The 27,593-nt window shown below is 44.9% G+C and overlaps 1 protein-coding gene across 1 annotated transcript; it reads right to left on the bottom strand.

The window, feature by feature from the left end:
* Positions 1 to 1,650: 1,650 nt before the first annotated feature.
* Positions 1,651 to 25,987, bottom strand: LOC144121363 (protein ABHD1-like). The gene is made up of 5 exons (XM_077654555.1): positions 25,878 to 25,987; positions 24,996 to 25,200; positions 17,016 to 17,285; positions 2,695 to 2,817; positions 1,651 to 1,942 (listed from the first exon to the last, which is right to left on the bottom strand). Exons 1-5 carry the CDS (start codon positions 25,985 to 25,987, stop codon positions 1,667 to 1,669), a joined length of 984 nt encoding a protein of 327 aa, XP_077510681.1. The 3' UTR covers positions 1,651 to 1,666.
* Positions 25,988 to 27,593: the final 1,606 nt, after the last annotated feature.

Genomic DNA, 27,593 nt, shown 5'->3' with positions numbered 1-27,593 from the left:
CGAAAAACGCTGCGGTTTTTTTGCACAGCTCCAGTTGCACTGCATGTTCTTGCTACCCCATTGCATGTGTTCCGTCCGTGAAATACCTTGGCATTTACTTTGACAGTGATTTATCCTGGAACACGCACATGGCACACCTCAGTAAGAAGCTTAGAGGCGTCGCATGCTTGCTCTATGCTCTAAGGGCCTACCTGCCATTTGCCATAAGACGTTTAATTGCACAGTCTTTGGGGTATTCTCTGCTGAGATATGGCATGTGCTGTTTCTTCAACTGTTCTGCAACGTGGAAAAATAGGATAAACCGTATTCTCAAGAATATGGCTAAGAGTGTCATCTATTCAATACCCCATAAACAGCAAAGTGTATTCCTTTCTTCAGGTCTGCCTTCCTTTGACATTGTGTTCAAACAAATCACTGTACTCAGATATTTCTGGAACTCTGACTTTCGGTTCCACAACGTTAAACCAATCCCATTAAGAAAAGTTTCTCGATATATTGTCCCTGCAGTGCGAACTCATTTTGGTATGTCTATGAGGTCACATTATATCCCATGTATATTCAATGAGATGCCTGATAATGTTTTCAACTTGAACACTCGCAGACAGTTACGAGATGCTATTGCCGAGCTTGAACAGCTCTAGTGCATATGTTTTAATGTACACAAAACAGAATTTATTTGGTAACAGAGGTTGTTGCTGCTGCCGGACGGCGCCCTACAAGCCCAATTGAGGCTTTGGCGCGTCCGCGTCTTGTATTGTTTCTTTGGAGTGAATAAAGTATTTATTATTATTATCATTTCAGCAATGGCCAGGAAGTGAAGCAAGCAGCGGGGTTACTGCAGTAATGAAACCTTTCTGCCTATCTCGTTCGTAAGCAGCAGCGAAACAGTAAAGTATTTGAGTTATAAAAGGTATGCGCAGACCCACACATATAATTATTTCCTCTCTAACAAGAAATAATTCTTCTGAAAAAACAAAAAAAAATCCCGGCCCTACCACACGTTTAGCAATGTATACCAAGCTCCCAAATATCATACGGGGATGAAATGCTGTGCGTGATAAGATAATCATATCTCTACTATTAGCAGAGATGCCGGTCTGTACGGAGCACCCCCCCCCCCCCCACACACACACACAGGCTTACCAAGTATCCAGGGAAAGACGCAGAGTGACAAATAAAAAAGCACTTGCATGTCGACAGTGGGAATGTGGTTGAAAAAGTGTTCACGAAACATCCCACTGCTGGTTCTCAATGGCGATTCAGAGGCAAGTGTAACCGAGTGCGCAATTCACTATACTTAACCGCTTTATGCTTAGGTTTTCGATATAATGTCGAAAATATCTTTATTAATATTTCTACTCTTCGTTCATCTGAGATGTTCACGGTTGCCACTTCTTCGTTGAACCAGGTTGAACTAAAAATATATTAAAATTCAAAGTGGTGAACAAAGTTATATTAGCGCCTATTCTTAGTGCCAATGAATTCAGTGAGCCGAAAAAAAAAACAGATTAACAGCCCTTGCGCCTCGAACAAAAGCGGCTATTCTCACGGCACCACCAGGTTAGACAACGGTGTTGCCCACAACTGGGGGCCAAGTGCAGTCCCCGGCCACAATCGCTAAGCAAGAATAAAAACAGCCTTCAACTCGTATACTTGCGAGAAGCCTTTAATTCCCCAGCGTATGCAGCACCCGAACGCCGCGCGCCTTGCACACTTTGCGGAGACCCACGGCGAAGGCGACCACGAAGCGTTCCGCGTAGAAGGGCTGGCGGGGCAGCAGCCAGCCGTCCACGAACCCCATGTGGCCCCCGCGCGGAGTCACCACGGCCCCCAGCCAGGGAGACTTCAGTACCTCGTCCTCGGGCAGGGCTGTCTCGGGGTTCAGCGAGTCGTCCTCCGACACGAGGAAGACGAGCGGTCGCTGCACCATGCACAGCTTTCCCTGCATGCGATTCGACATCGGGTTACTATAGGGTTGGAGTATAGCGTGTCTGCGGTTATTAAAGCTTTCAAGTGATGATCTCTTGGACACAAGGTTATATTTCGAAGATTGAGACTTCGCGCGGCCAGCCACAATTCTATGTCTCATTTTCAGACACTTGTCTCTTCTGCCCCGTTCTTGTGAGTGAAGCCACCGCGTATCAACTCCTATGTGGTGGTGCGATAAATTTAACGCCCCGTCTTCGCCATCTTAATGGCACGGGCTTCAAACAACGCCGGCCTGCTGACTTGGAACGCTGGATGAGGGGACCGCTATTATAACTTTTATAAGCCGCAGGGCATGCTGTCGCAATTAAGTCGCCAATACTGTTCCTGAATCCGCAAAAAACGGCAGAGCTAAACATAGTGGCCTACAATCCTGAGACAAATCGTACCCATAGTCGCCATCTCACAAACAGTGTGTACATTGACAGGATAGCTGCACGGGAAGAATACGTTTCAAAGCTTCTGGCGTTGCTAGTTGTCCATCGTTCCTTTTCCGTAACAAGAGTGTCATTGCTCAGAAGAAAAATCGTCGCGGCAGCCGAGAATCAAAGTCGCCATCTACTAAAACTCGCACAACGAAATTAAGGAGGTGATAAACCTTCATTTCATGAAGCCTACAATCGATAGCCCACAACTACTCAAAAGCTAAAAACATCTCGCAGTTTCGTCTGATATTGCTAAAGGGCATAATTCGCTGCTTCCTCCTACCTTCAGGCTGTAGTTCTCGTAGAAATGCAGCACCGATTGGAAGCCGAATGCCGAGGCTGCATAATGCCTGTCAAATGATGCCAGTGTCGAGCAGCGGAACACATCATCAGCCCGGATCACCCTCTGCACAGAAACCATACTGTGCGGTATAAGAACCCAAAGAATTTGTTCGCAGGTACTGATGAAAAAAAAGGAAATAAATTCAGGGCGCTCCTTCTTTACAAGGAACTGCAGGCGCCGTATAGCGCGAATGTGAAGCCTATATTTCAAGATTGGGTATTTGTTGCTAATTTACAAATCAGAATTTACAGCAAGTAGGCTTAGAGCATTCATTTTGAGTGCCTCCTTCGTCGTTAATGAAAGCATGCTGGCTTACAGCAGCTCAAGACGTGGCAGCATTCTCCAGCGTTCGCATTGCCAACAAAGGCAATGCGTTGGCCAACGCTGAGCAGCTGCCTAGTCGCCACCTGCGAAACGTCTCCACCGAACGGATATATTCCTCACAGCGTCTCATACCCGTGCCACACGTGCCGATGAAGTATTGCATGCCTTCCGTTAGTTTTCGGTATTATTTCCGAATTCAGCGCCACATGTACAGATTAAATATGATTTAAGCCGAAAAACTTGCTGAATATCTTACCAGTTCTTGTTAAAAATGCTGTACAATAAAAGCATTGCTTAAAGACTGCAAACAGGCTCACCATTGTCCAACTGTAACATATGGGATATCTTGCAGTGGATACCGCGAACTTTTTGTCAAGAACAACTTCAGCTAATCGATGTTAAATCTGATGCTACATCTTCAGCCGCAGTTATAAACGCTTGAAGCTTCAACTTCGTGATCCAAATGCGGTTGCCGTCGAGAGGTCAGGCGAGCGCGGCGTCTTGTTATCGCACAGCTCAGTCTGCCTCAAAAGCATGACACCGAACTTTACAGGCTCTAAATGTAAGCGAACACTAACGCATCGTATCCACGATATTGAACACCCTGTGATGGCCAGCGCAACTGTCACGACTCCTGTGCTTGCATTTGCCTTCGACTTGCGCTGACAGAACTCCGGTGTTTTCTCCGAAGTTAAGGTCGTTCAAGAAGACGTCTCGCTTCGCAGAGGATAATTTTAAAAGGTGTTTGCTAGTCTTGAAAGCAACTTATCTAACCTTAAACGTAACAAAACCTATAGAAGAAAAAATAGTTGTTGGACGTAATCGGATGTCCCCAGAGGCGTATATATCCGCACTTTGTTTTTGCCGCGTCACTGAACGCTTTTTATAAAGTTCTGCGAGGTAATATAAGACCAACTGGAGCAGCTCTCACTTACTACACATTGTGTCGCCCGCTAACCTACGCAAACATTTGCCAGTTTAATGTTGTCACCGAATTTTCACCAGGCGTCGCTGCCCTAAGGTGACGCCATTTCCACGTATCGTCGATAAAAGAACACGCCACAAGGAGTCTGGGGAATAGTTACCGCGAAGGCTCTTTCATTTTATTTGTCATATGTACAGTTCCGCACAGTGAGTTCGCGAGGTATACGAGATCCTCCTTTCCTACTACTTGGTCTTGAAATATGTTTGAAGAAAGATGAGAAATACGCATTTTCAAAAAGATATGAAAAAACAGTATTCTTTTGGTTTTCTCATCTTTTTGTCTGTACAGCGCTAATGCATTCGTGTAAAACGTATTCTCATAATTAGCGCACTGCGCATGTGCGTAATGGCATTTACGCCCTAAAATTTTATTTTCCAACTTTAATCAAAACTGTGAATAATTAGCTAAGGATTACCCAGGTATTGTTTTTTTTTTAACACGTAACCGGTCTGTTCCACTCAGTAACCTTGTTGTGCATGCTGCTACAACTTAACCTTTCTTGTGTTGGTGCGTGTATCACGCATATAGTTTGCATTTAATTCTCGTTAGAGAGGGTGGGGCTACACTGCCTCCGTATATAAGCCTCCAAACATTACAGAGGAAAGCAAGTGTTTCCGGGAGCCAGCCGTAGAGGCGCAAGAAATGAGTCTGCCACCATTTACCTTCCGCGAGCGGGCCTTCGTACCTGCACCAGACATGCACAAGCTGCTCGCATGGAAGCGCTGAAGCAGCATCCTTTTACAGCCTCTTTAGTAAGGAAAGAATCGCTAAAAATGCTGCTACATGTTGTTCTGTGGTGTCCCGTTCAGTTTCCGACTGTCACATGGAGTGCGCGGGTTCTGTTCACAGCGGTGCTGCTACCTATTCATTTGTTTCTCGGCAGTTTTTATTCCGAACACCTCAGAATGAGCGGCAGCCTTTCTTGATGGTAAATGAAAGCAATAGAAGAAATCGAAGTAACGTGACTCTTTTTATATGTACCCGCTCCTGTAATAACTTGCTAAGTGAGACGAGAGTATATGTAAATAAAAAACTCAATCCTGTGTACGTTGCAAGAGAGGCGCTTCTCCGCCTGCCATCTGTGCGAACCGTAATCAATATTTTCCCTCGACGCATGCTTCAGCATATGCGCAGCGATGCTAATTCCTGAAAAGGTAATAAGAGCGTATATAAGCACCTGATTTTTAAAGCGTCATTTAATGATTGCGTACGATCAATAAAATTGTCAAAATCCTAATGCACTATCTAGAAGGACCTACACAGTGACTCACATAAAACAAAAATTAAAATGATATTTGCGCGGCTTGTCAAAAACAGTGGAAACCACCTGCGTATATGACGTCCTGTGTTTACGATGATGTCAAGCAGCAGTGGCAATGGTGTTGACCTGGCCAAATACGATTGCTATTGCGCAAGTGCGAATACCAGATTGCGGTGTTGAGAATTCCGGTAGAAAGGATTATTCAGCGTATAAAGGTGTCCAATATTCTTAACACATGTGTACCCGCAGAGCTTATTGCAGCAATGAGCGATATATTCCATGTCTGTTGCATTTCAGCAAATTTGCAGTCACCTATTATACACCCCGCACATGTGAGGCTTGAAGACATGCACCACATTCAGTTGGCAGGCCCGTGCTATAAATATGTATATATACTTTCCAGTAAACAGAAGTCTTTATTCAAAACAAAAGGGTATTTCTTTCTATTGACGAGCAAGGGGAGCAGCCAGCTCAAGTAAACATCTTCCAAGGCTCGCATATCTGACCACAGAAAGTGGCCGTTCATCTCTCCAGTGAGAGTGACGCTTTGTCTTGTTGAGTGAACAAAGAGAAACCATTCGCTGAGGTTGCAGATGTGCACGAGCAGTTGCACCTGGGTGTAATATCGGTGCCAAGAAAGCAGGGTGGGATTGCCATTGGTGTACCTGATGTATGGCACAAATGTCAGCTGCTGCTCTGCATCAATACATAAGGTCTCTCTTCTTGAACATTGGCACTTTGTCTCGAGCAGGAGAACACCATTTCAGTTTCAAAAAGCCCATCAGTACTTCCACAAAGCCATGGCTGGGCAGTATAGACAACAAATTCAGTCCAGAAAAAAAATGTCCTCTCTTGAAATGCATGTCACATCATGCTAAACTTTCTGCAAACGAAGAGATAGAAATAATCAATGGTTATGTACACCTATATGAGCAACAAGACTATGTATTGCGTCAGCAGAAATTTTGATGTCAAGCAGGTTAGATGTGGATTCCCTCTACCACATCTGCACCAACTTTCCCTTCGAAGTCCTCGCGTGCCACTGGCTCCATCTTCATGCCTGAAAAATAACACATCAATTAGCCCAACATAAAATGGCGTGATGTTGGAACGCGTATCGTATGAGGTGGCCTCTGGGTAAAATCCTCGACCATGGAAAAGCGTTCGCACGAGCTCCTGGGGCGTCTTCCTTGTTCAAAGCATAGTGTGTGCTTGTGAACACGTTTTCCTTAGTTTTTTTTCTTGCTGCCACCAGTCAGAAATTTTAATGCGACATTTAGCAGGTACATTCCATTGCGATTCCCAAATGTACGATGACAACTAGGAGGCAAAGCACGCACCTAAAATTACTAGCCTGCCCATTGAAAGGCACATAGCTGCAGAGTACTTGCACATCTTATATTCTTTGTGTAGTACTGGGCCACTTCTGTTGTCATGTCTTTTTCATTGTCTTTTTTTTATAACTATCATTGTAAACTGCCCAGTGATAATTAAACTGTGCAGGGCCTTTTCTGGCTCCTGCACAAGATTTTTCAACTGTGCAATATCTTCTTCAAGCACTATTTGGTCTATGATGTCATGGAGGAGTGTCTTCCAAGCACCCTCACAAATTCCATTTTGTGCCCTCAAGATTTGTGAAATTGGACAGTTAATATCGTGAAACTGCTTTACGATGAAGCTTGGCTCCAACGCTTCAAGAGCTTCTCTTCCACCGAAGTATGTGTGCATGTTAGCTTTAAGAAACTATGCAGGTGCATTAGATGAAATAAAGATGGAGCACGCTTTGTGGCAACTGTAATTGCAAAGCACAAATTTTGTTGTCTTTTCCCTCTGAATTGCTTAACCACTGCACAAGAAAACACGAGGCAATTCAAAGATAACTACACTTATATTACATGAGTTAGGTACTGAAATGCAATGCTTAACACAAAAAGTTCAACTGACGCTTTATCGTCTACCCACGACTCTTTGGCTGGCCTTCCCCACTTCTGCCTTTCAGATATGCACGAGACATCTTCGTCTATCTTGATGTAAAGCGCGACGGCAGTGCAGTGCTTGCAGCTTCCTGCACAGCCGCAGCTGCTGATTCAGTGTCCAGCTTGTAGTTTACGGTCTTCCTTGCTTAACTGCAATGAATACAATGCAAATTCAACAACTCGCACGAACTTGGAAAACCAAACTCGTTAACAAAAACAAGCAAATATTTGCACAATGTGAACGCATTGCAAATGATTACGTTCCCGCCGAGAAATCGCTTTCCAAATCGTTCTCAGAGAAGTGCAAAGCTCAATTCTTTAATGGAGTCACATTCCTGAGAAGAGTTGTTGCTTCTTTTTTTGTGCGTGCAATAACTCCGCTGAAACCGCATACCACGCAGACCACTTTAAATGATATGTAAAACGTTTCGGGCATCAAAGTGCCCCAAAATATGAAACAAGGCCTGCAAGATTAGAGGCATACGGCAGGTAGCGGCGTGGAAAGCACAGAAGCGGCCCCCGAAAACGTACATCTACGACAGCGGTGCCCGTTTTCGAGGCGAGGCAACAGCTACGTTAAGCATGTCAGTTTTACTCACGTGCAGTGAAACGCAGTAAACTTGTTTCCCGTGCTGAGAATGGCACTTCGCACACACATCCACGTCGTCCACTTCCCTCACAGAAGTAACATGTCCATCGTAACAAGCCCATACCTTCTTTCCGCTCTTCAGAAAGGCGGGATGAAAGTATTCCTGCACGCCCTTAATAGGCTTAAAACCAGTGAATATCACTTGCGACATCGCATAGAGCAGTCCACGCAACAACATACGAACGCGGTCGTTAGTCGTGCCCGAATTGCAGCAATAAGCAAGTGTGTGGCTAGCACGTTCACCACCTCTACCGGCACAGAACTGAAGAATCTACCACGGCGGCGCTGACAGCGGTGCTACCCAGAAGAGCCCCCCGCTTTCTGTACGGAGCCTATAGCAGCGGCTGAGCCAATATCGAAATAATACTGTTGGGTGCAAAGTAGCGCTGTGCACCCGACAATTACATTGCATATGCATCGTGTGTTGCCATTATAACACCGGCGAGCAACTTTCCTAACTTTGCTAAGAGCTGAAAAGCAAGTTTCAGTCCGCTTCAAATTATAACTAGAATAATTGACATAAAGCACGACGGCAGCGCAGTGCTTGCAGCTTCCTGCACCGCCTCACCTCCAGCTGCAGTGTCCAGCTAGTAGTTGACTACTACTGAGAATGGCACTTCGCACGCACATCCACGTCGTCCACTTCTCTCACAGAAGTAATATGTCCACCATCATATAACCTCTTTCCGCTCGTCAGAGAGGCGGGATGGTTTCAAAAACAGATATTATTTTGCACAAGCGCCGTGCCTTGATAATTGTGCACAGTCTACTACTTGAAATGCTTAATTTCGTGCATCACCTGCGACATCGCATAGAGCACTGCACGCAAGTCCACACAAACGCTGTCGCTGGTCGTGCCCGAAACACGGCAAAAAGCAAGTGGGTGGCTAGCACGTTCACCACCTCCGCCTGCACAGAACTGCAGAATCTACCACGGCGGTGTTGCGGGCGATGCTTCCCTAAAGCGCCCCCGCTCACTGAACCAAGCCTGTAGCAGAAACTGAGCGAAGAGCTAAAAAATACTGTTGGGAGGCAGAGTAACGCTGCGCACCCGACAATGACGTTGCATATGCATCGTGTGCTGCCATTATAACTCCGGTGAGAAACTTTCCCAACACTGCTAAGAGCTGAAAAGCCCGTTTCAGTCCGCTTGAACATATCACTCGAATACACTTCCCTTTGCATCGCCGATGTCGAGAACGCCTTGCAAACAGATCCAAAGTAAACAGACTTTAAGAAGTCTGACCTGTTGTTCCAGTCGGTGCATGGCTGACAGGATAAAAACTGTGGAAAAGGAACACGCTCACAAGAGAAAAAATCCTCATCAAAATACACACATGTGTATTTCTTTTCTCTTGAACGTATTTCTCTTCTGCAGCTTTTTTTTCTGTCGCAGTAAAATGACCACTTGAGACTGATAGAATACAATGCTCAAAACAAGAGTTTGTCCTGGGAACTGTGGCATGACGTGACAGCGAACGTGCATTCCAACGGTTGGCCACTCTGGATCATACAGGCACGAGGATGACGGGATCCCTGCATCGAAGCTGCAGACCGCACCGGAACGCTCGCTTGGCGTATGGTGGGTCGGTGTTTCATTACCCAAAATATTAGCTCAACCCGGTTAGAGAGCGAAGGTTTTGGTCTGTCGGGCAACTAGACACGGCTAGGCGTCTGTAACGTTGAGTATCTTCCGCGGACTGGATAGGAGGTGCGCCCACCCTGCCATCCTGGCAGGTGCCAGTTAAAACAATGGTTGATCGCGAGAGGTGGGTCACCCAATGAACGCCGAGGTCTACTGCTGCAGTGCCGTGCGTCTCACACAAAATTTTCAGCGCTAATGCATGCAGCCCACATCTCTCTCTAAAAACCACCACCACGTACCTCAGAGCACAATTGAAGAATCCAATGTCCCAGAGAACCAGTTATGCGCCTTTCATTCCTTAAAATCATCGGAGTCTAGAACGCTGTCAACGGCAAGGGCAATGAACGCAGTCAACGCCGACGGTCTATAGCTTCAGTTCCGCATTTCTGCAACAACGTTGTTTATGCTAACGCATGCAGCACAGATCTGTCACTACCGACACTTAGGTTAAAGCGCGACTGAGATGTCCACTGTCCCACGAACCCAGTTATGCGCCTTTCCTTTGCTTTGGAAGAAAATTGAAGATTGGTTTGCGGTTGGGCTGAAGGTCGTTCGAAGTCATTCTCCGGCCTACGCTACGATTGTGTTACCTCCCGTAGTGAAGCTTTTCGCTTATATAATAATGCCGTCAGACGGTACTGTAGTGAGCGCCCTTAACATAATTTTGCGAGCACCGTTCTGTGATACCTTCCGCTTCCGAACTGAGTATGATTTGTGTCTAAAGTGAACAATAAAAGACCTTAGATTCTACCTATCTCTCAGTCAGCACATGCCACATTTTCGGCTCTTTTGGAGAATCCAACTCCACTGCTTTAAAAAGTGTCAATCCTAACAACTGGCGCCAGTTTTAATCCTTACTACTGAAGATGTTGAATGTTGTACTAACACTGGCCAGTGTAGTGCAGTGTACAGCGTGGTTAGATTACATTACAGTCCTGCTGCGATAGTTTAAATACGTACAGCAGGTGACGCATATAATTAAATATTTCAAGAAATAGACTGGGTACAATTATCAAGGCAAGGCGCTTGGGCAAAATAATGTCTGTGTTGGCGATGCCCCACTTTCACAGCTGTTTAGCGCAAAAAACCACGTCCACTGCAGATGACCGCAAAATTATTTTACTACGCCATATTACGCTTTTGATGTGCAGCACGCATCTGTTGCACTGAAAGCCCTCCAGTGCATCTTTCAGACGATGCTCTCGCTTTCCAGCGACTTCTCGGAACCTTAGGCTGTTCCGATCAAGTTCGTGTGCTTTTGCTTGCTTGCGTTTCTTCCAAGGGCAGCGGAAGGTCTTGCGTTCCAGTGTTACCTTTCTCAGAAGAGCATCCTTCTTTGTGCTCGGCTTCATTTTACGGCGCATAGAGCTAGGAGGAAGCTGACGCTATGCACTTGTTGCTCTATATGAATTTTCGCCTTGTTTGCGTGTTACTGTGCGAAGAGATAGACGATAACCTAGGTGGCTGCCCATAATCAAATATGTGTTCACATTTGCTCGTCCCCAAAGAACGGGCTTGTAGTGTGTTGTTCAGCCTTGCAGCTTATGCGCCCACAGTCTTCCCCTTCGCCATGCTTTGACTGAGCTGCATTAAGCCAAAGGGGCCTAGATGAATAACACCGCCTTAAAAAGTTCCACGCATAAACATTCCAGGATCTTCTTAAGGCTTAAGAAATCTTAAGAAATCGAAGCAGCTCAATCCTTGGATCACTAGAGAGATCATTCAGTTAAAGCGCAAGGTAAAAAGGCTACGAAAGCAAAAAAATAGAGCGACAGAACTTTCAAATATCAAAAAGAAGCTCAAAACAGTGTTATTAGATTCGAAAAAAACTTACTTCAATACAACACTGACTAATTTTCTCACAAGCTCACCACAAAAGTTCTGGCGATATTTTTCAGCGAAAAAGAACGCAATCACACAGGTAATGGATGGGGACGATGAGGTGACTGATAAAAACGATATTGCAAATCTGTTTAATGATTTCTTCCAGTCGGTCTTTAGTAGGGATAACAATGATATTGAGAGTGATCATACAACAATTTACCCGTTGCCATACTCAATGCACGGGATTCGCATCAATAGGGAGGGCATCTGTGAGCAGCTGCTGTCTCTGGACCCGAAGAAATCGAGCGGTCTCGATGAAATACCGACGGAATTCCTTAAACAATATGCTGAGTGGTTATCATATTATTTGCAAATTTTATTTGAAAAGTCATTGCGGGATCATTCTTTACCTCGTGACTGGCGCAGCGCAATAGTAGTTCCGGTATTTAAAGGCGGTAATCGACTTCTTGTAAAAACCTACAGGCCAGTTTCACTCACTTCTGTATGTTGCAAGGTTTTTGAACACATAATAGCTAAACACATCCTTCATTTTTTGGAAATAAATGACCTATTGTGTCCATTTCAGCATGGTTTTGCGGACCGGCCTTTCGACAGTAACGCAGTTAATTGAAACAGTGAACGACTTTTGCAAGGCTATAGATGAACGTCAGCCGGTAGATGTGGTCTGTGTAGACTTCTCGAAGGCTTTCGATAAAGTTCCGCATCTTAAGTTTTTTTTTAAACTACGCAGATTAGGAATCGCTGAAAATATAGTACTGTGGATTCAGGCCTATCTAAGTAACCGCTGTCAAGTCGTCAAAATAGAAAGTGCAGTATCGGATAGGCGTGAAGTTCTGTCGGGGGTGCCACAGGGCTCCGTTTTAGGTCTGCTTTTGTTTTTATTGTATATAAATGATATTTCTGCTATCGTCGAAAAGCCTGTCAGAATGAAACTTTTTGCCGATGATTGATTTACTCTCCTGTGGCTTCCCCGGCAGATCAGATGAACATAAATAGGTGTCTTCAGTCGTTAAACTCGTGATGCCTGAAATGGGGTATGGAAATAAACTACCAAAAATCTAATTACATGCAAGTAACAAGGAAGCAGAATGTTATGATGTTACGATACAATATCGGTGAAAATTCCTTAGATCAAGTAAAGTGTCTCAAGTACTTGGGAGTGATATTAACAAATAATCTTGACTGGCGCACCCATATTGAAAATGTCTATTTAAAAGCCTACCAGAAGGTCTGTTTCCTGAGGAGGAAGTTGCCGAATGCGACTAGAGAAATTAAATTGATTGCGTACAAGACGTTCGTGCGGCCAATCATAGAGTACGCAAGTGCAGTGTGGAGTCCTCATCAAAAGGGTTTAAAACGGCAACTGGAAAGATTGCAAAGGATGTCAGCACGTTTTATATGCTCTAAATACCGCCGCACTGATTCAGTCACAGCAATGCTAAAAGAGTGTCAGTTAGAATCACTAGAAGTAAGAAGAACAAAGCAGAAATTGAAACTTTTTTTTCTGATAATGAATGATAAAGTCAAAGTTAATAAACATCACTATGTTACACCTCCCCTGAAGCGTTGCCCTCGGAAAAATCACAGTAAGGTATTACAACCTATTATTACACGTACTGATGTCTATCGCTACTCCTTTTTTCCCGATGCTGTAAAAATTTGGAATCAACTACCAAGTGACATTGTGGACCAAACAGATGTAGAAAAATTTGTGATAGGTGTGAACGCGTTCCTGGAAGATTGCTGTGCAAATCTGTAATTCTGTGCATTTGAGTGTTTCTTTTTTTTTAGCGAAGAGAATTTCACTTGTGTCTGTATATGTTTCCCTCCCTGTAATGACCCTCATTCAGAGGGTTAACAGTATGAATAAATAAATAAAAAAACAAGCCACGGAAAGCGGATGTAGGTTCTAGAGATGTAGTCTAGCAGGCAATATAGTTCGAAGAAATTTTGGAATAAATCTTTCACGTCATGCGTCTGCGTTCTCACCTCAGAGACAGATCGCTCTCTCCAGTTGCACTCTTGATTTGTAGGTGGGCTTAGCCCGAAAGAAACAAGGAGATGAGAAGGACACAGGACGAGCGCTCTGCAAAGTGTGTCCTTCCAGCCACCCCCCCCCCCTCCGCCTCCCTCCTTCTAATTCATGACTTACCAACGATTCGAAATTTCCACTTTGACCAGCCACTTTCTAAGACAGAGCAGAGCATCTGAAGGCAAGAAGTCCAGCAGATCGCGAATTGCCCATGATGAACTCCTTGCAACCTCAGTGGAGCCAGCAGTTTTCTTCAATAAGGACCTGCAAAATTCAGACATAAATCACCTTTCCCGCTGTCACAGAAGGCACAAGGTGCCCAGTAGAGCTAGCCATGTAGACGACACGCAAACCAAACAGTGCGTCGGCGCTCCTTCATTTGAGTGAACTTGCATACTTGTATTCATGCGTATTTTTGTTGAAATCTGACATCATAGGCCACAATTCCACCAAACTGTGCGGTACGTGGGCTATACTTCTACTTCTAGCATGCTCGAGGTTAACGTCAACGCACTGCTCTCGTCTGCTCACTTAGACAGCTCCAATTACTCTCCACGACCGATCGGGATCGTCTGATGGAAGGTAGTCCAAAAATCTGTTATGAAAACAGTTAACATGTTTCGAACTTATACAGAGATTTTACAATGTAACCCAGAAGGTGGTCTGCCGGAACTCTACAGGGCTGAGCAAGATGCTACACAACGAATGCTAACAACACAGCGCCCTGCAGGGTAGCCGTTTGTCCATACCTCCTGCTGTCCGAGGCAGACGTGCTTGCCTGCATCGCCCTGTGGACACTGCCGGCGTACTGTGGAGAGTAATAAAGATTGGCACAATTGGCCGACGACTGTGGCAGCGGAAAAAATAAAACATAGAATTCAATGCTGGCTGTGAAATTCTGGTGAACCATTCGCAAAACAGAGGCGTTTGAAAGGCCTCGAACTCTCGTTAACGATGTTTTTTTTTTGTTAGCCACAGCCCCATGAGTAGCCATTACACCACTCCGGCGATCGTTCAATTTCAAAATATTTCTTACTCTGCACTGCACACGTATTAGCAATTGTACACAGCTTCTCGTCAGTGCACGGCTCTAAACTGTTAGAAGGCTGCAGCATGAACGATGCGCAGTCCTTCCGCCTGTAGATATCCTGTTCATCCTAGTTTGTGAGCCCATATCTAGGTCACAATGAGCTTCTACAAAATTGTCATTGGAAGAAAGTAGGAGTGAAGCGCATACCTGTATTTTCCGCGAAGGTGTTGCAATCCTTGAGGGCCACTTGTAAGTAGGTTTTCACGATAACGTTCTCAACCACGGCAGCATTGACTGTTCTATCCATATTTTCTTTTATTTTTCGGGCCCCCAAACCAAACAGTGTCGCCACGCACATCGATTGAAACATCTGTACATTTTACTACTGTTCAACTCGCGATGATTGCTCTGAGAATGTAGCGTTCTGCGACGTCATGGTCACGAATTATGGGTTCGAGCCAGGGCTGAGCAAAGTGCAAAATGCATTGCGATGGAAGCGAAATGCAAAAGTCCTCACGCACCGATATTTGGGTGCGCCCTAAGGAGATGATGCGTGTTGTAGGTTGTTTAAAAGAAGCGGATGGCTCACCTCGTCAGGCGAGATAACTATACAACGCTTCCTGTTCGCTAGAAGGGCATGAAGCTGAAATCAATGATAAGCCACACGCCTCACAGGAGCAGGGTCCCCGATGCAGTTCCACTTGTATGCTGAGTCATAGACGCTCTAGATTGTGTCGCCAAACCGTCACGGTGATCAATACCCTTTATTAAATGTATAGAGCCCTTCGTGCAGAAAACAAATGCATTCAGAGCACTCTCGTGCCATAATTTCCAGGGTATACCTCTACTAGAGCACTGTGTTCGTAGAGTTCTAGTTTGCTCATTAAACGCCCCAGCTGACTCAGGCAATATGGGACGACGCAGTGGAGGGCTCCGGATAATTCTGACTGTCTGGGATTCTTTAACGCGCATTGACTCCGCACAGTACACGGGCCTCTAGCATTTCACCTCCATCGAATTGCGACCACCGCGGCCGGGATCGAATCAGCGTCTTTCGGGACTACGGCCGAGCCCGATAACCACCGCGGCGACTTTCATAGAGTATTCGTGGCGTACGTATGGTCTACCGCAAGCGTCGTGGAATAAACTGCATCGCAGCGCCACGAGTTCGGCCTTCTCGACAAGCAGGAGTGAAGCGCACCAAAACAATGAAACTGTCACGCCTTCAGATATAGGTGGTCCTCCTTCTGCTTGTCTCCAGACCAGGCACACTCGTGAAATGGTGGCTTCGATGCAGTTAGTCGAAGCCCGAGTGATTTACGCCATCAAGAACACCGCTTATTTATCACGGCAGTACAACAGGGCACATTTTAGAATTAGACTTGATAGGTAATAAAGTTACATCCTGAGAAAACAAAACGTTGGCGTCCACTCTTGCAGCTTGGTGTCGGAATTAATTTCGATCATGGCTCCATGTTTCACAGTGAGCTGCACATGCAGCAGTCGGAAGAGCGGACCGTGATTCTAAGCTTTCAGTTATTTATTTTGCACATAAGTAGGGAAAAAAACGGTACATTTCACTTCTTCACGTAGCTCGAATGAGATACGCACACACAGAGTTAAACACTATCTCGCGGGTCATTTCTGTCGCAGTACGTTTCAGAATCGGTTACACCGACGGCCTGTGTTTGTCGGGATGTCAACGCACCTAATCGAAGCCAAACGTCCGACTTCCATTTCAATGAATACAGCTCAGATATCACCAACACTGTTTTTGTAACGACGCCGCAGTTGATCTTGACAGGCACTCGAAATCGAGAAAAACACTAAACGCCTAACTGAAGGCGCTTTACATGTTGAGAAATGCTCCTGAGCGCCCAGTGCTGTGGAAACAGTTTAGACAAAGTGAAATCAAATCTTTATATGTAAAGAAGGCATTTGAAATAGCTTTCAGTCTAATTATTTCACCACCCATGCAATCTTGTTCTTACAAGTCTTCCCTGAAGTTATAGTTGGTTTATTCTTAGTCAGTTTAACTCCAAATGAGCGTTACAGCCTAGCGCAAAGTAATTCACGACCATTAGCTCATAAATATAGTGCAGGACCATTTCTTTAAAATTTTATTGAACTTTAGCAACAGGTGGAAATTTTATTCAAGTTGTCACTCCGCTAATCGACAAATTTTAGTAAATTATCTCAGCAAGAACAAAGAACTCACCCCCCCCTCCTCCCGTAATGACCGCCGAGCTCACGTGACAAATCGCGACCTCATCGTTGTCAAGACATGGCTGTTTAAAGAGGAAATTTATACCGGTTCCCTGATCGAGTTAACGAGAGTCTTGTTTTTGTTTCAGCGCGGAAAGCCTCCCGGTACATTATTCATTTAATGACTGAGTTTCACTATCTAAATCATTTTTCTTTTAAATTTCCAATGCTATATCGGGAGATGATACGCTGGCGAAGTGGTGATCATGCTTGTCAAATCATCCTTTTCTTCATGGATGGTGCACTCACCGAGGCGCGCACCACATCCTCGTTGTCTCGCAGGCGACCCACGAGACCGCGCGTGATGCAAGCGTTCAGGAGCCGGTTGAAACCCCAGGGGTTGGCCAAGGCGCGGGCAGCCACCGCGGGTTGGAAGGGCGGCGACACGGCCAGTGCCGCGTCCAGCTGAGCTTGGCGACCCCGCTGGCACAGGTAGAGGGACACCAGGAGGCCGCCCAGGGACACGCCCACAACCAAAAGGCACTCGCGAGGATAACGCTTGCACACCTTCTTCACCACCTGCAGTGCCGACCGGTAGCCATGTCATCTAATTGCTGACCCGTACCTAATCGCGCAAGCTAATGAAAACGTAATCTCTAAAACGCGTTCCTGGCTAAATTTGAGAAAACAGAACCCACATTGGCGGTTTCGGGCGGTGCCTAAAGCATCTCACGTTTACCGTCAAAAGTAGAGAATGTGTGTATGCGGGGTGTATTGTCCCGATGGTGAATGTGGGCAATGAACGCTGAAGTGGAGTTCTTTTGCTTAATTAGAAGCACCTGTACACATTAACGTGCACTGATGTCGCACCTGCACATTGGCGTCTTTCGCATTTCGCCTCCATCGAAATGCTCCCGCCGCGGCCGACTTTCGATCGCGTGACCTTGAGCTTCAGCAGCCAAACGCAGAAGCCACTGAGCCACCGCAGCGTATTTAGTTAATTGGAAACATCTTAGTAACCTGCTATTTAATAATATTTAACTGATTTGTATTTGGGGATGATGGAAGCTTTCTTTAAAGACTTGTTATAATTGCCGGGGGTAGACATTGCACTGTTTCTCATTGTTATTTGATAGCATTGGAGCTGAGTGGCCAGGTGTCAGGTGAGGGGTTTCACTTTTTCTTTGTGGAGCGCTGTCGACCTTTTACTTTAATCCTTCTCAGGTATTAGAAAACATGTTCAGGCCTCTGACTAAAAATCACGATTAAATTTTCGAAACGATAATGTTTCGACCAGGACTGAAAGAAGAATAAAAATGGTTGCCTGCTTCTGATTCATGCAGTCCCTATATTATAGAGCGGGTGTAGGGGGGGGGGGTCTCAGATTCCTTGTCCGTACTGGTGGGGGAATCCGAGACCCCCGAGCCCCGCTGATATTAAGCACAGGAGGCAGATGCACGGAAGCTGCATGCGATATCTTCCCTAACTGGATAGACTTTATTTTCGTATTCTGTATTCTTCTACTTTGTATCGGAGCGTATGTTTTCAGCGTACGATCTTCAAGCATATAGAAACAAGGTGCTAACAGGTTCATCCCGAAAATAAGCTCCTACAAGAACCGCTGGAAACGCTGGAATAAAGGAACATTACAAAGACTAGGCAACAAGAAATAAATGTATTTTCTGCGGCGCGAAACTAAAGAAAAACGACCCTTTCGCATAGGAAACATGTAACGCAGTGGAGCACTCATATCCCACCGCAATCGGCAATGTCGAATACCCTTTTCTTCATGGTCACCTTCTAAAAATTTGACTGATAATCCTAGAAAATTATGCCAGAAAATAAGTTAGCTCCCGACGCATACCATCGCTCTTACTAATGAATCTAAAGAAGTCAATGACACCGAATTCGATGAAATATTTGGTCATGCCTTTTCATCGGTATCTACTAATGCAATTAACGCGACAGCTGCTGTGTCCGCAGCTGATAAAGACTAGAAAATGCCTGCGTTCGTATTTTCTAAAGCAGGCATTTCGGTCCTTATTGGAAAAAAAATTAAATCTCCTCAAGAGCCGGCGTAGATGAAAAGATCTCCAAACTATTGCGCGATCATAGGGGCATTTATGCAGTGTACTTACCTTCATTGCTCTCACATTCGTATCCATCAGGGTACGCATCGGATGACTGGAAAATGGGATTTAATAGAAATAATATAGCCCCATCAAGGCCAGCATAGCATGCGCAACAGCAGCATCACAAATCACAGCACATAGGACACACCAGATATCACATCAAACATGACTGACCTAAAGAATCGAATTCTTTCTCGAGTAAGCGCACCGAGGTTGAGCTAATGCAATCATGGCCTGACAAACTGATATGGTATGCTTCCCAGATTTATCGCTCTTGTTTTACCTTGCCTCTACCAAGAATCGCTACATTGCTGAACAGTGGATAACACCCACATTCATTGCAATGGCGAGGCAAGTTGGCGCCGTCATCGGACCCCAGGGAGGAGTTGTGCTCACGCAGCCGGTCATTGATACACCGACCGGTTTGGCCTATGTATAATTTCTCGCATGTGAGGGGGAACTTGTGCACGACCTGTGCGACACACGCCGTGAAACGGTTCTCGGGCTGCGTTGTGCAAACGTAGTTCCTTTCCCTGCCTCGAGAAATGCGCGAGCACAGACCCGAAAGCTTGCAAGGAGCAGAAAGCACCACACTCACTCTCTGCTTGGCCGCAGCTTTTTTTTGATGATGCGGCTCACTTAATGCACGTACGGCATGACCTCGAGTCCTTGCGTTCAGTTGCCCCAACATCAGCCCGCTTCGTACGTTCTTTCTTAAGTTTCTGAAGCAGCAGCGGTTCAGCCACTGCTTTCAAAAGGGGCTTAGGGAAACCCGTGGCTTCCATACGTTGGAATTGATTGCCAAGGCTATTTTTGATTGCGTGGTGACAGCTTTTTTCAAGTGCATCGCGGAAACAATTCATCGCAATCCCTCTATTTACTACCTTAGAGTGTGCAGAACCGAAAGGTAATAGAGCTTTCTTGCTTCTAGGCAAAAACCTCTGTTCATCAACGAGCATCTTTGTCCAGCAGTAAAACGACTACTTGGCATGGCTATTGAACACAAGAAAGCAAAAGGGTGGAAATTTGTCTGGACAAGCAATGGTAGGGTTCTTGCCAGGAAGGATGAGTCGTCATCGACTCTGTACCTTCGCAATGCTCAGGACGTAGAAAAAATGGTTTAAGTGTTTTCACTTATTTACAGTTTGCATCTCACCTGTAAAATGGCTGAGTCTCCGCACGAGTTAAACACCACATTTAATACATCGAGAAAAATTGGCTTGATTTCTTTTCAACTGAATATTAGATTAGCAAAGCATAAAGAAGATGAGCTTACTATTCATCTAAATGAATTTGTTTTTGATTTCGATGTAATAATCTTGACACAAACATGGTATTCATTGGATACAGAGGTTTACAGGCGTGATGGATATAACAGTTTCTTCCTAAACACACCTAATAAACAAGGTGGGGGGATTGAAATCCTCATCAAAAATAATCTAGAGTGTGAAATAATTCCTGAACTGTCTCTGTTGACTGAGGATATTGAATGGCTATGCTTGAAATCGAGAAAATACATAAACTGCGTGATCTACCGACCACCGAACGGTCAATTCAATAATTTTATTTCCCACATTGAACTGCTATTCAACTACGTGAATGTAAATAATTTGGAATTATTACTTGCGGGTGATTTCAACATTGATGCGCTAAAATCTTGCCCTGCGCAGGAGACCTTTCTTTTGACAGTAGAAGCAAATGGTCATGCTATCTTTACTAAAACTGCAACACGTGTTAAAATGTACACAGAGCCGTTGATAGACCTTTTTATCACCAACATTGATGCAAAATATGTAATATCAGCAGTTGTATGTAATGGCATAAGCGACCACTTTCTGATATACCTTTTTGTTGAATGTGAAGTTAAAAGAACGCATGCGCAAACTTCGACAGCAGTAGTTATCCAGAACATCACCCCTGTAACCTTGGAATCTTAATACTCGAGTCTTGTGAATGAAAACTGGGAAGGTGTATTCCACTGTGACACTGCAGATGAGGCGTATGAAACATTCATATTCATTTTTAAGCGAATTTACTGGGAACACTTTAGAGAAATTATTTTAAAGCCACTTCATAACAACAGAAAGCCCTGGATCAGCCGTGAATGTTTAAGACGAATGGAAAAGAAGGCTAGATTGTATAAAAAGTCTGTCAAAATGACGTCACTTTTAGATTTAAAGATATTTAAGCAATATAGGAATAAGCTTAATTCCTTCCTGAGAAATGAAAAGCGGCGTTTCCTGCAGCATCAGTTCCAACAGGAATCCTGTAAAGATAGTGCAGACGTATGGAAAAAAATAACAAGTTGCTAAACAGAACCCCATCGTCGCAAGTCATCAAAGATCTGGTTTTTCAAGGCCGCCGCATACAGGGCACAGAACTTGCCGAAGAATTTAACAAATTTTTTAAAGATGTCACCAGTTCTCAAAACCCTCAATCTCTGAGCAGCACAATTCCTAGGAATAACCGCAGCTTTTATTTTGATCCGACAGATGAACGCGAGGTATGTAATATATTCAACTCGTTGAAAAATAGCAAATCACGCGATATTGATGGCATACAAATTATTCCAGTTAAATATGTGCTGAACGTTATTGCCCCCCTACTGACTTATATATATAATCTGGCGTTATCAAAGGGTTGCTTTCCCAAATTAATGCAGATCTCCAGAGTAATTGTACTTTTCAAGAGTGGCGATAGAAATGATATGTCCAACTATCGACCGATTTCTTTTCTGCCGATTTGTTCTAAGGGCCTAGAAAGAGTAATTTATAACAGACTCATGAACTTCTGCAATAAGCTTAACCTCATTAATCCGTCACAACATGGTTTCCACCCAAACAGGTCCAGTGAAACAGCCTTACTAATGCAAAAAGAGATAATCCTCGAGGCACTTGAAAACAGGTAGATGTGCATAGATGTTTTTGTGGATTTCTCGAAGGCTTTTGATCGCCTAAACCATCAAATACTACTCAACAAGCTAGAAAGATATGGAATCCCTGGCACTGCAGCTTGTCTACTAAAGTCCTACCTACAGCATCGATATCAATGTGTAACAATAGATCAGCATGTTTCAACCCTTCAACCCACAACCACTGGAGTTCCACAAGGAAGTATTTTAGGACCGCTACTGTTTATTGTATACATAAAAGACATAACAGATATCAGCAACCTTCCAAAATATCTTCTGTATGCAGACGATACGAGTCTCTTATTTAGGGGCAATAACATTCCATTGCTCATTTCAAACATAAACAGTGTACTAGAAAAGTTGAATCGTGGAGCGCAGCAAGTTCCTTGATAATAAATAGTAATAAAACAAAAGCGGTACTTTTTCATTACCGGCAGAGTGTCGTTACATCAGATCTTAGGCTAAAAATAGACAACTCTATTATAGAGGTGGTAGACACAGTAAAAACACTAGGAATTCTCTTTAACGAGAACATGAGCTGGGACCCTCACATTAGCTCCACTTTAACCAATTTATCAAAGTTCGTCGGAATGCTCGCGAAATTTCGCTCCTATCTACTCGTATCGATTAAATTAATAATATACAACACATTATTCATATCGTATGTTAACTACTGTTTCCTTGCCTGGGGCACTGCTACTCAAACTAACCTGCACAAGATACACATGCTGCAAAAGAAAGCAGTACGTTACATAGAAAATGTTGACTACCTCGCGCATACCAAAGAACTGTTTAAGCGATTCAAAATTATGCCCGCTCTTAAGCTACACGAATTTTTCTTAGCCATAAGTTATAAAAAATTTATTTTTCAGTGACAACTTCTTGATAGCATTGTAATCCCTCAAATCAAACTCAACGCCGTACTCGTTTCTAAAACACGAACGTTGGACCATTCCCTTTTGCCGTACAGAACATGGTCTACAGATGATGCGTCATGCAGTTCCAAGGTTGCTAAATAAATTAATATTTGAAAGTTTTTCTCTTGAGACATCTAGTACACAAACACTAAGAAATCATTTTTTGTAAGCCGCTGTATTCCCTTTGCATTAGACAAGAATGACTTTTGCATCTCTGTTAACACCGATGTATTGCGTATTAATGAGCATGTACCAAGAGTTTATATCGATTGTTCTGAATTTTTTGTATTATATTCTGTTATGTAGTGTGTGTGGATTTTGTACTTTTTCAAAAATTTTGCCCTTGCTGTACGCCATGTAGGGGGCTCGGGCTCCCTCAAGCGAAAACCGTTCGCTTTTTGCCTGAACCTTCACAGATCACAATGATGTAAATAAAATTGACTTGACTGGAACATCCAGCATAAATGGCCATCGTCAAAGAATGTTAGTTGCCGTTTTAATAAATCTAATAAATCTCAGTTGATAGTCCAGTCGTCGTGGCGTGAACACTCCTTCTCTTGTTCCTTGTCTTTTGTGACTTTTCTTTCATGTTGCAGGTAACAAAGACCTAAACAGTACCTGAAAACTTAAGGTAAAAAAGAATAAATTATTCTTATACCTCATCAACCAGCGTACCTTGCAAAATCACGGACAAGCCATGTATACTCAAACCACGAATTTCTCGACAGCAGTAACTTATTCCGTAATTTACAGCGTGGGTTCCACAAGGATTTCTCATGCGAAGTAAAGATGGCCATCTTCCTTCATGATGTGCCCAGAATCTTCGACTTAAATTCACCTACTGACGGTATTTTTTTACATTTTTGCACAAGCATAAGGCTAACTACCACAATCGCGTTTATTGCAAAAAATAGCCCAAACGAAATTCCACACTTATGTTTCATTGCGGCTCGAAGAATTTCTCACTAACCCCTGATTATTGGCATAATGACCTTAACTGCGTGCAACCTAGGGGCGATGCCTGGCTAAATCGCTTAATGCCAACAAATGTAATCTAATGTCTTTTCATCATTAGCTTAATCCCTACGTTTCCACTTACTCAGTTCCTAACGTCCCACTACAATCTGTACACTCATTCAAATATCTAGTCATCAGTAGAGCGTTCTTGCGGGCTGGTTGGTTCATTGCAGAAAAAAGGTCGGTACTGCGCGATTTCGACACCACAGGAGAACAGGTGTTGTCGTGTTTGTTCCCTTTCTCCTTTCGTGTCTAATTCGCGCAGTACTAACCTTTTTTTCTATCTAGTCATCACACTGGGCCAGTAGTTCTCCTGGTGCACACACATAACAAACATTGTCGCAGCCGCTAACCGATCACTGGATTTTTTTGTAGCGTCATCTACAGCACGCGTGTAAAAGTGTTAAACTTCTCAAGTACAGATCACTTAACACACCAAGACTAGAATAGGCATCTGCTATCTGGAGTCCGCACCACGCATTTCACATCAGCACACTGGAATAAGTTCAAAATCACGCCACACGGTTCATTCATTCTGCCTATTGATACTAAATCACCGTATATCATCACTGAAAAAATACAATAAAATCGCAACTTCTTCCCATCATCGTCACATTTCTTCTCTTTGCCAGTTTCATAAGCGTTTTACAGCAGTTCTCTTGGCCAACCATTTTACATGACCCCACCAGCCCGCATATCTCACCACGCCAGACATCCACAACAAATTTTGTGGGAACCATCCCACATCGTCACTTTTTCCGATGCTTGTATTCTTTGTACTCAACCGACAGGAACGACCTTTCCCACGAAGGAGCTGTCATCACCTGTCCATCAAGCTTAACAGTTTAATAAATTCCTCCAATAATTTCACGCGACGGTCATAATCAAATAATTCTTGTACTACCACCCCACCTTTAATTCCACTGAACTAGGGTATTAGGGTAATAAAGTGAATACAACATAAACGTGTGGTTCGAAGAGCCATTCGTAGCCAATCTTCCCTCAATATAACCGGAATGTGTTCGGAGGCTTGATCACCTGGCGTCTGGTATCGGGTTTCATGCATTTAAAAGCAGCCTGCAGTAAAAAAAAAAGTTCATGCCTTACACTGCACCTTTACTAACGTGCCTCAAGCTCCCCTGATTCGCTAGCACATAGATGCCATCCGCACATGGATCACACCGACGTGCGAACACTAAAACATTGCCCCGATTACCCGACGCAGCTCTGTCCTCCACGGACCTCCACAGTGTAGCAGGCTAGGGATGGACCAGACAGCTTAGGGCTGGTAAGGCCGTTAGTGCCGTAATACCTCGGCAAAGTCTCTGACGCTGGCCGCATAGGTGACGCGGTGCGTGGTGAGCGGCACACCACCACATCCGTGCCCGTTCACCACCACGCAGGGGAAGCCAAGCGTGGCGAGCGGATGTGAATTCTCTGCATACAGTGTCGAAAGGAAGCCTCTCTGCCGTGCCCTCGAGCGTCCAGATCCACGCCCGCTGACGGAGACGAAGGTTCTGGGCCATTGGCCGCGGAGATCATCGGTGGTGAAGGCCTCCCAGGCACTCAGAGCGTCAGGCCTTCAGGGCATGCTTACTGACTTCGCACACGGCCTTTTTTCCTGCTACTCCCTTTTCTCCTTCACTTATATATCGCCTCATCCCCTTCCCCCCGTTCAGGGCAGAAAAACCGGTTTCGTCTTCCTGTTAACCTTCCTTGTCGTTCCTTCTCTTCTTCCTGCTCCTTGCCTTCGCATTAAATTCACTGCTTACGCCGGGACTTGTAATGCGAACGCAAGATAACCCATGCTTAGTTAATCGATGCAGCTAGCAAGGTGGCTCGCCACGCACGAACGATGGGATGTCGGAGGTTGTCGCGCCTTCAAATCATTTATTGACCTCTCTGGACCGGAATATGGGAAAAACAAAAGCGCTGCAGGTAATACAGTCCACACTCTACAACCAATCACGTTGCTTCTAGCTTGATACGCTCAGCGTATAATGGAACAAAAAACGCACTTCACCGGCTTTTTTCTTCCCAACTACATCACATCTGTGATAGCCAGCTGTGAGTGCGAATAAGCTCTGAGCGCTGGCAAGCCGCAATAAGGGCAACCTCATCGGCCAAGCGTGGCACTGCTTCCCGCAGCTGAGAGGCGTGCGTTGCACTCACGTGGTAAAGGCAGCCGACCAACCGCTGCAGGTTGGCACCGATGCACCAGACTGGAGTGCGGAAGTATCCCTTCACGAATCCCTCCATCTTGACGCATAGGAAGCGACGCACGTGTCCGGTGCGGCACAACATCCTGGGCTTGCGCACCACCACCAGGACATGGTAGACTACGTAGGCGGAGCACGCCAGACAGAGCAGCAACTCGCCCTAGGTGGACGCCTTCACATGCTACGCGACGCCCATCGCGATCCGCAAGTTCTTATTGCACTTCAACCTCGAGTAGCGAGCGCGCGGGCGGGTGCCTGTCGATTGAGTCGCTGGCAACACGTGCTGACAGCGACATCTACTTAAACAAGGCACACCACTCGGCGCTGTATATCATTTCCTCTTTTTTTTTCGTTTGATTAGAGTGCCAACGAATAATAAAAAGAAAGAAAAAAGGGGTGTAGGACAGAAAAAAATAAAATAAAAAATGTAGAAACGTATAAAAATTCTTGCTGTTTTCCCGCGCCGTGTAAAAGCGTTCTGGTACAGGAACGGACTTCGTTCCACCTGGGTCGCAATATACTCTACTATAGTCACACTAAATAATGCGCCTGGTGCATTGGTGCCTTTCCGTTCTGTCTAAACAATACCTCTAAGCGAATGTCTTTTCAGGTTTTGCGCAAGTTGCGACCTATTCGTGAGTCTATATATCCTAACATAAAATAAACGGTGCCACCCTTCCGCCGTCATTTGATGAATGTGGTCATGGGCCATATGGCCGAGAGGTGTACCGCCACCTCATCCTCCGTAGAGGTATTAGACCACCAGGATAGGACGTCAGCATCGTGCAGCAGCAGCGCGCCGAGGGCTGCTGAGATACGAGGAAAGGGCCTTAGTGAAGCCCTCGTGCGCACCAGCTTCAGAAACGCAAGTTAGGCGCGACACTTTGTGTGGTTCAGGCTTTTCCCTAACACTGAGGCCGGTATTAGCGTGAAGGCAGGAAAGGGTTGTAAACAGGGCTTCGCGGTGATAATGGTGATGCTGGTCATGCTGATGTCGCGGGCATGATTTTTGCCCCTGCTAGACATATGACAGGATTTTGTCCGGCTAAAGTACACATCAGAAAAGAAAACAAAACAGCTGACAATGATGATGATGGTGGTGGATTACTCGTATGGAGCAGTCCATTTGCATCGACTGGAGCAAGAGGTACGGTAGCGCCATCTCTTTATGAATAATCTGACAAATTGGCCCAAGTGGTCAGCGGGAAATTCGGTGTTGTCTTCGCATGTTCCCTCCGATTGGTGGACTTCGCTTTCTCCGCTTTCCCGCAGGGCTGACATCAGAAATATAATTCACTTCAGGGCATGTTTCGAAGCTTTACTTCCAACAATTCCTTTCCAGCTGAAGCCTAGCCGTCATTTTTATTCAACATTACAGAAAACGGCTTCTCTGAAGCTTCCGTGAAGCTAACAGTAAGCAGTCTTCTCAAAGGTGGAGGATTGACACCCTCCAGTTAAAGTGTGCTTACCAAAGAAGCATCAGCAGCCAACGCGGCTCGTATGCGGCTAAGAGGTTCACGAATCCAGGGAGCCGATAGTGACAACACGACGCGTCGAATGCCATGGTACCATGTGAAGTAGTGATGTGTCCCAGAGATGATGTTCACATTTGTAAGAGGACTTTTTTTTTCGTTGACACGGGTCAGAGCTAAAAAAGACGAACACAAGGCGAGAGAACGACGACACGGCCA

This window comes from Amblyomma americanum, chromosome 1 (assembly GCF_052857255.1).
Source record: "Amblyomma americanum isolate KBUSLIRL-KWMA chromosome 1, ASM5285725v1, whole genome shotgun sequence".
In the NCBI taxonomy this organism is placed as follows: Eukaryota; Metazoa; Arthropoda; class Arachnida; order Ixodida; family Ixodidae; genus Amblyomma; species Amblyomma americanum.
This window is presented reverse-complemented; position numbering and strand designations above follow the sequence as displayed.

Excerpts from the sequence above, each read along its gene's own strand:
- LOC144121363 (XM_077654555.1), bottom strand. The coding sequence starts at position 25,987 with ATGTTGTGCCGCACCGGACACGTGCGTCGCTTCCTATGCGTCAAGATG. Across the intron at positions 25,201-25,877 it reads ATCGGTGCCAACCTGCAGCG|AACCTTCGTCTCCGTCAGCG; the intron begins GTTGGTCGGCTG and ends CCAATGGCCCAG. Across the intron at positions 2,818-17,015 it reads AGGATGTGGTGCGCGCCTCG|AGGGTGATCCGGGCTGATGA; the intron begins GTGAGTGCACCA and ends GTTTCTGTGCAG.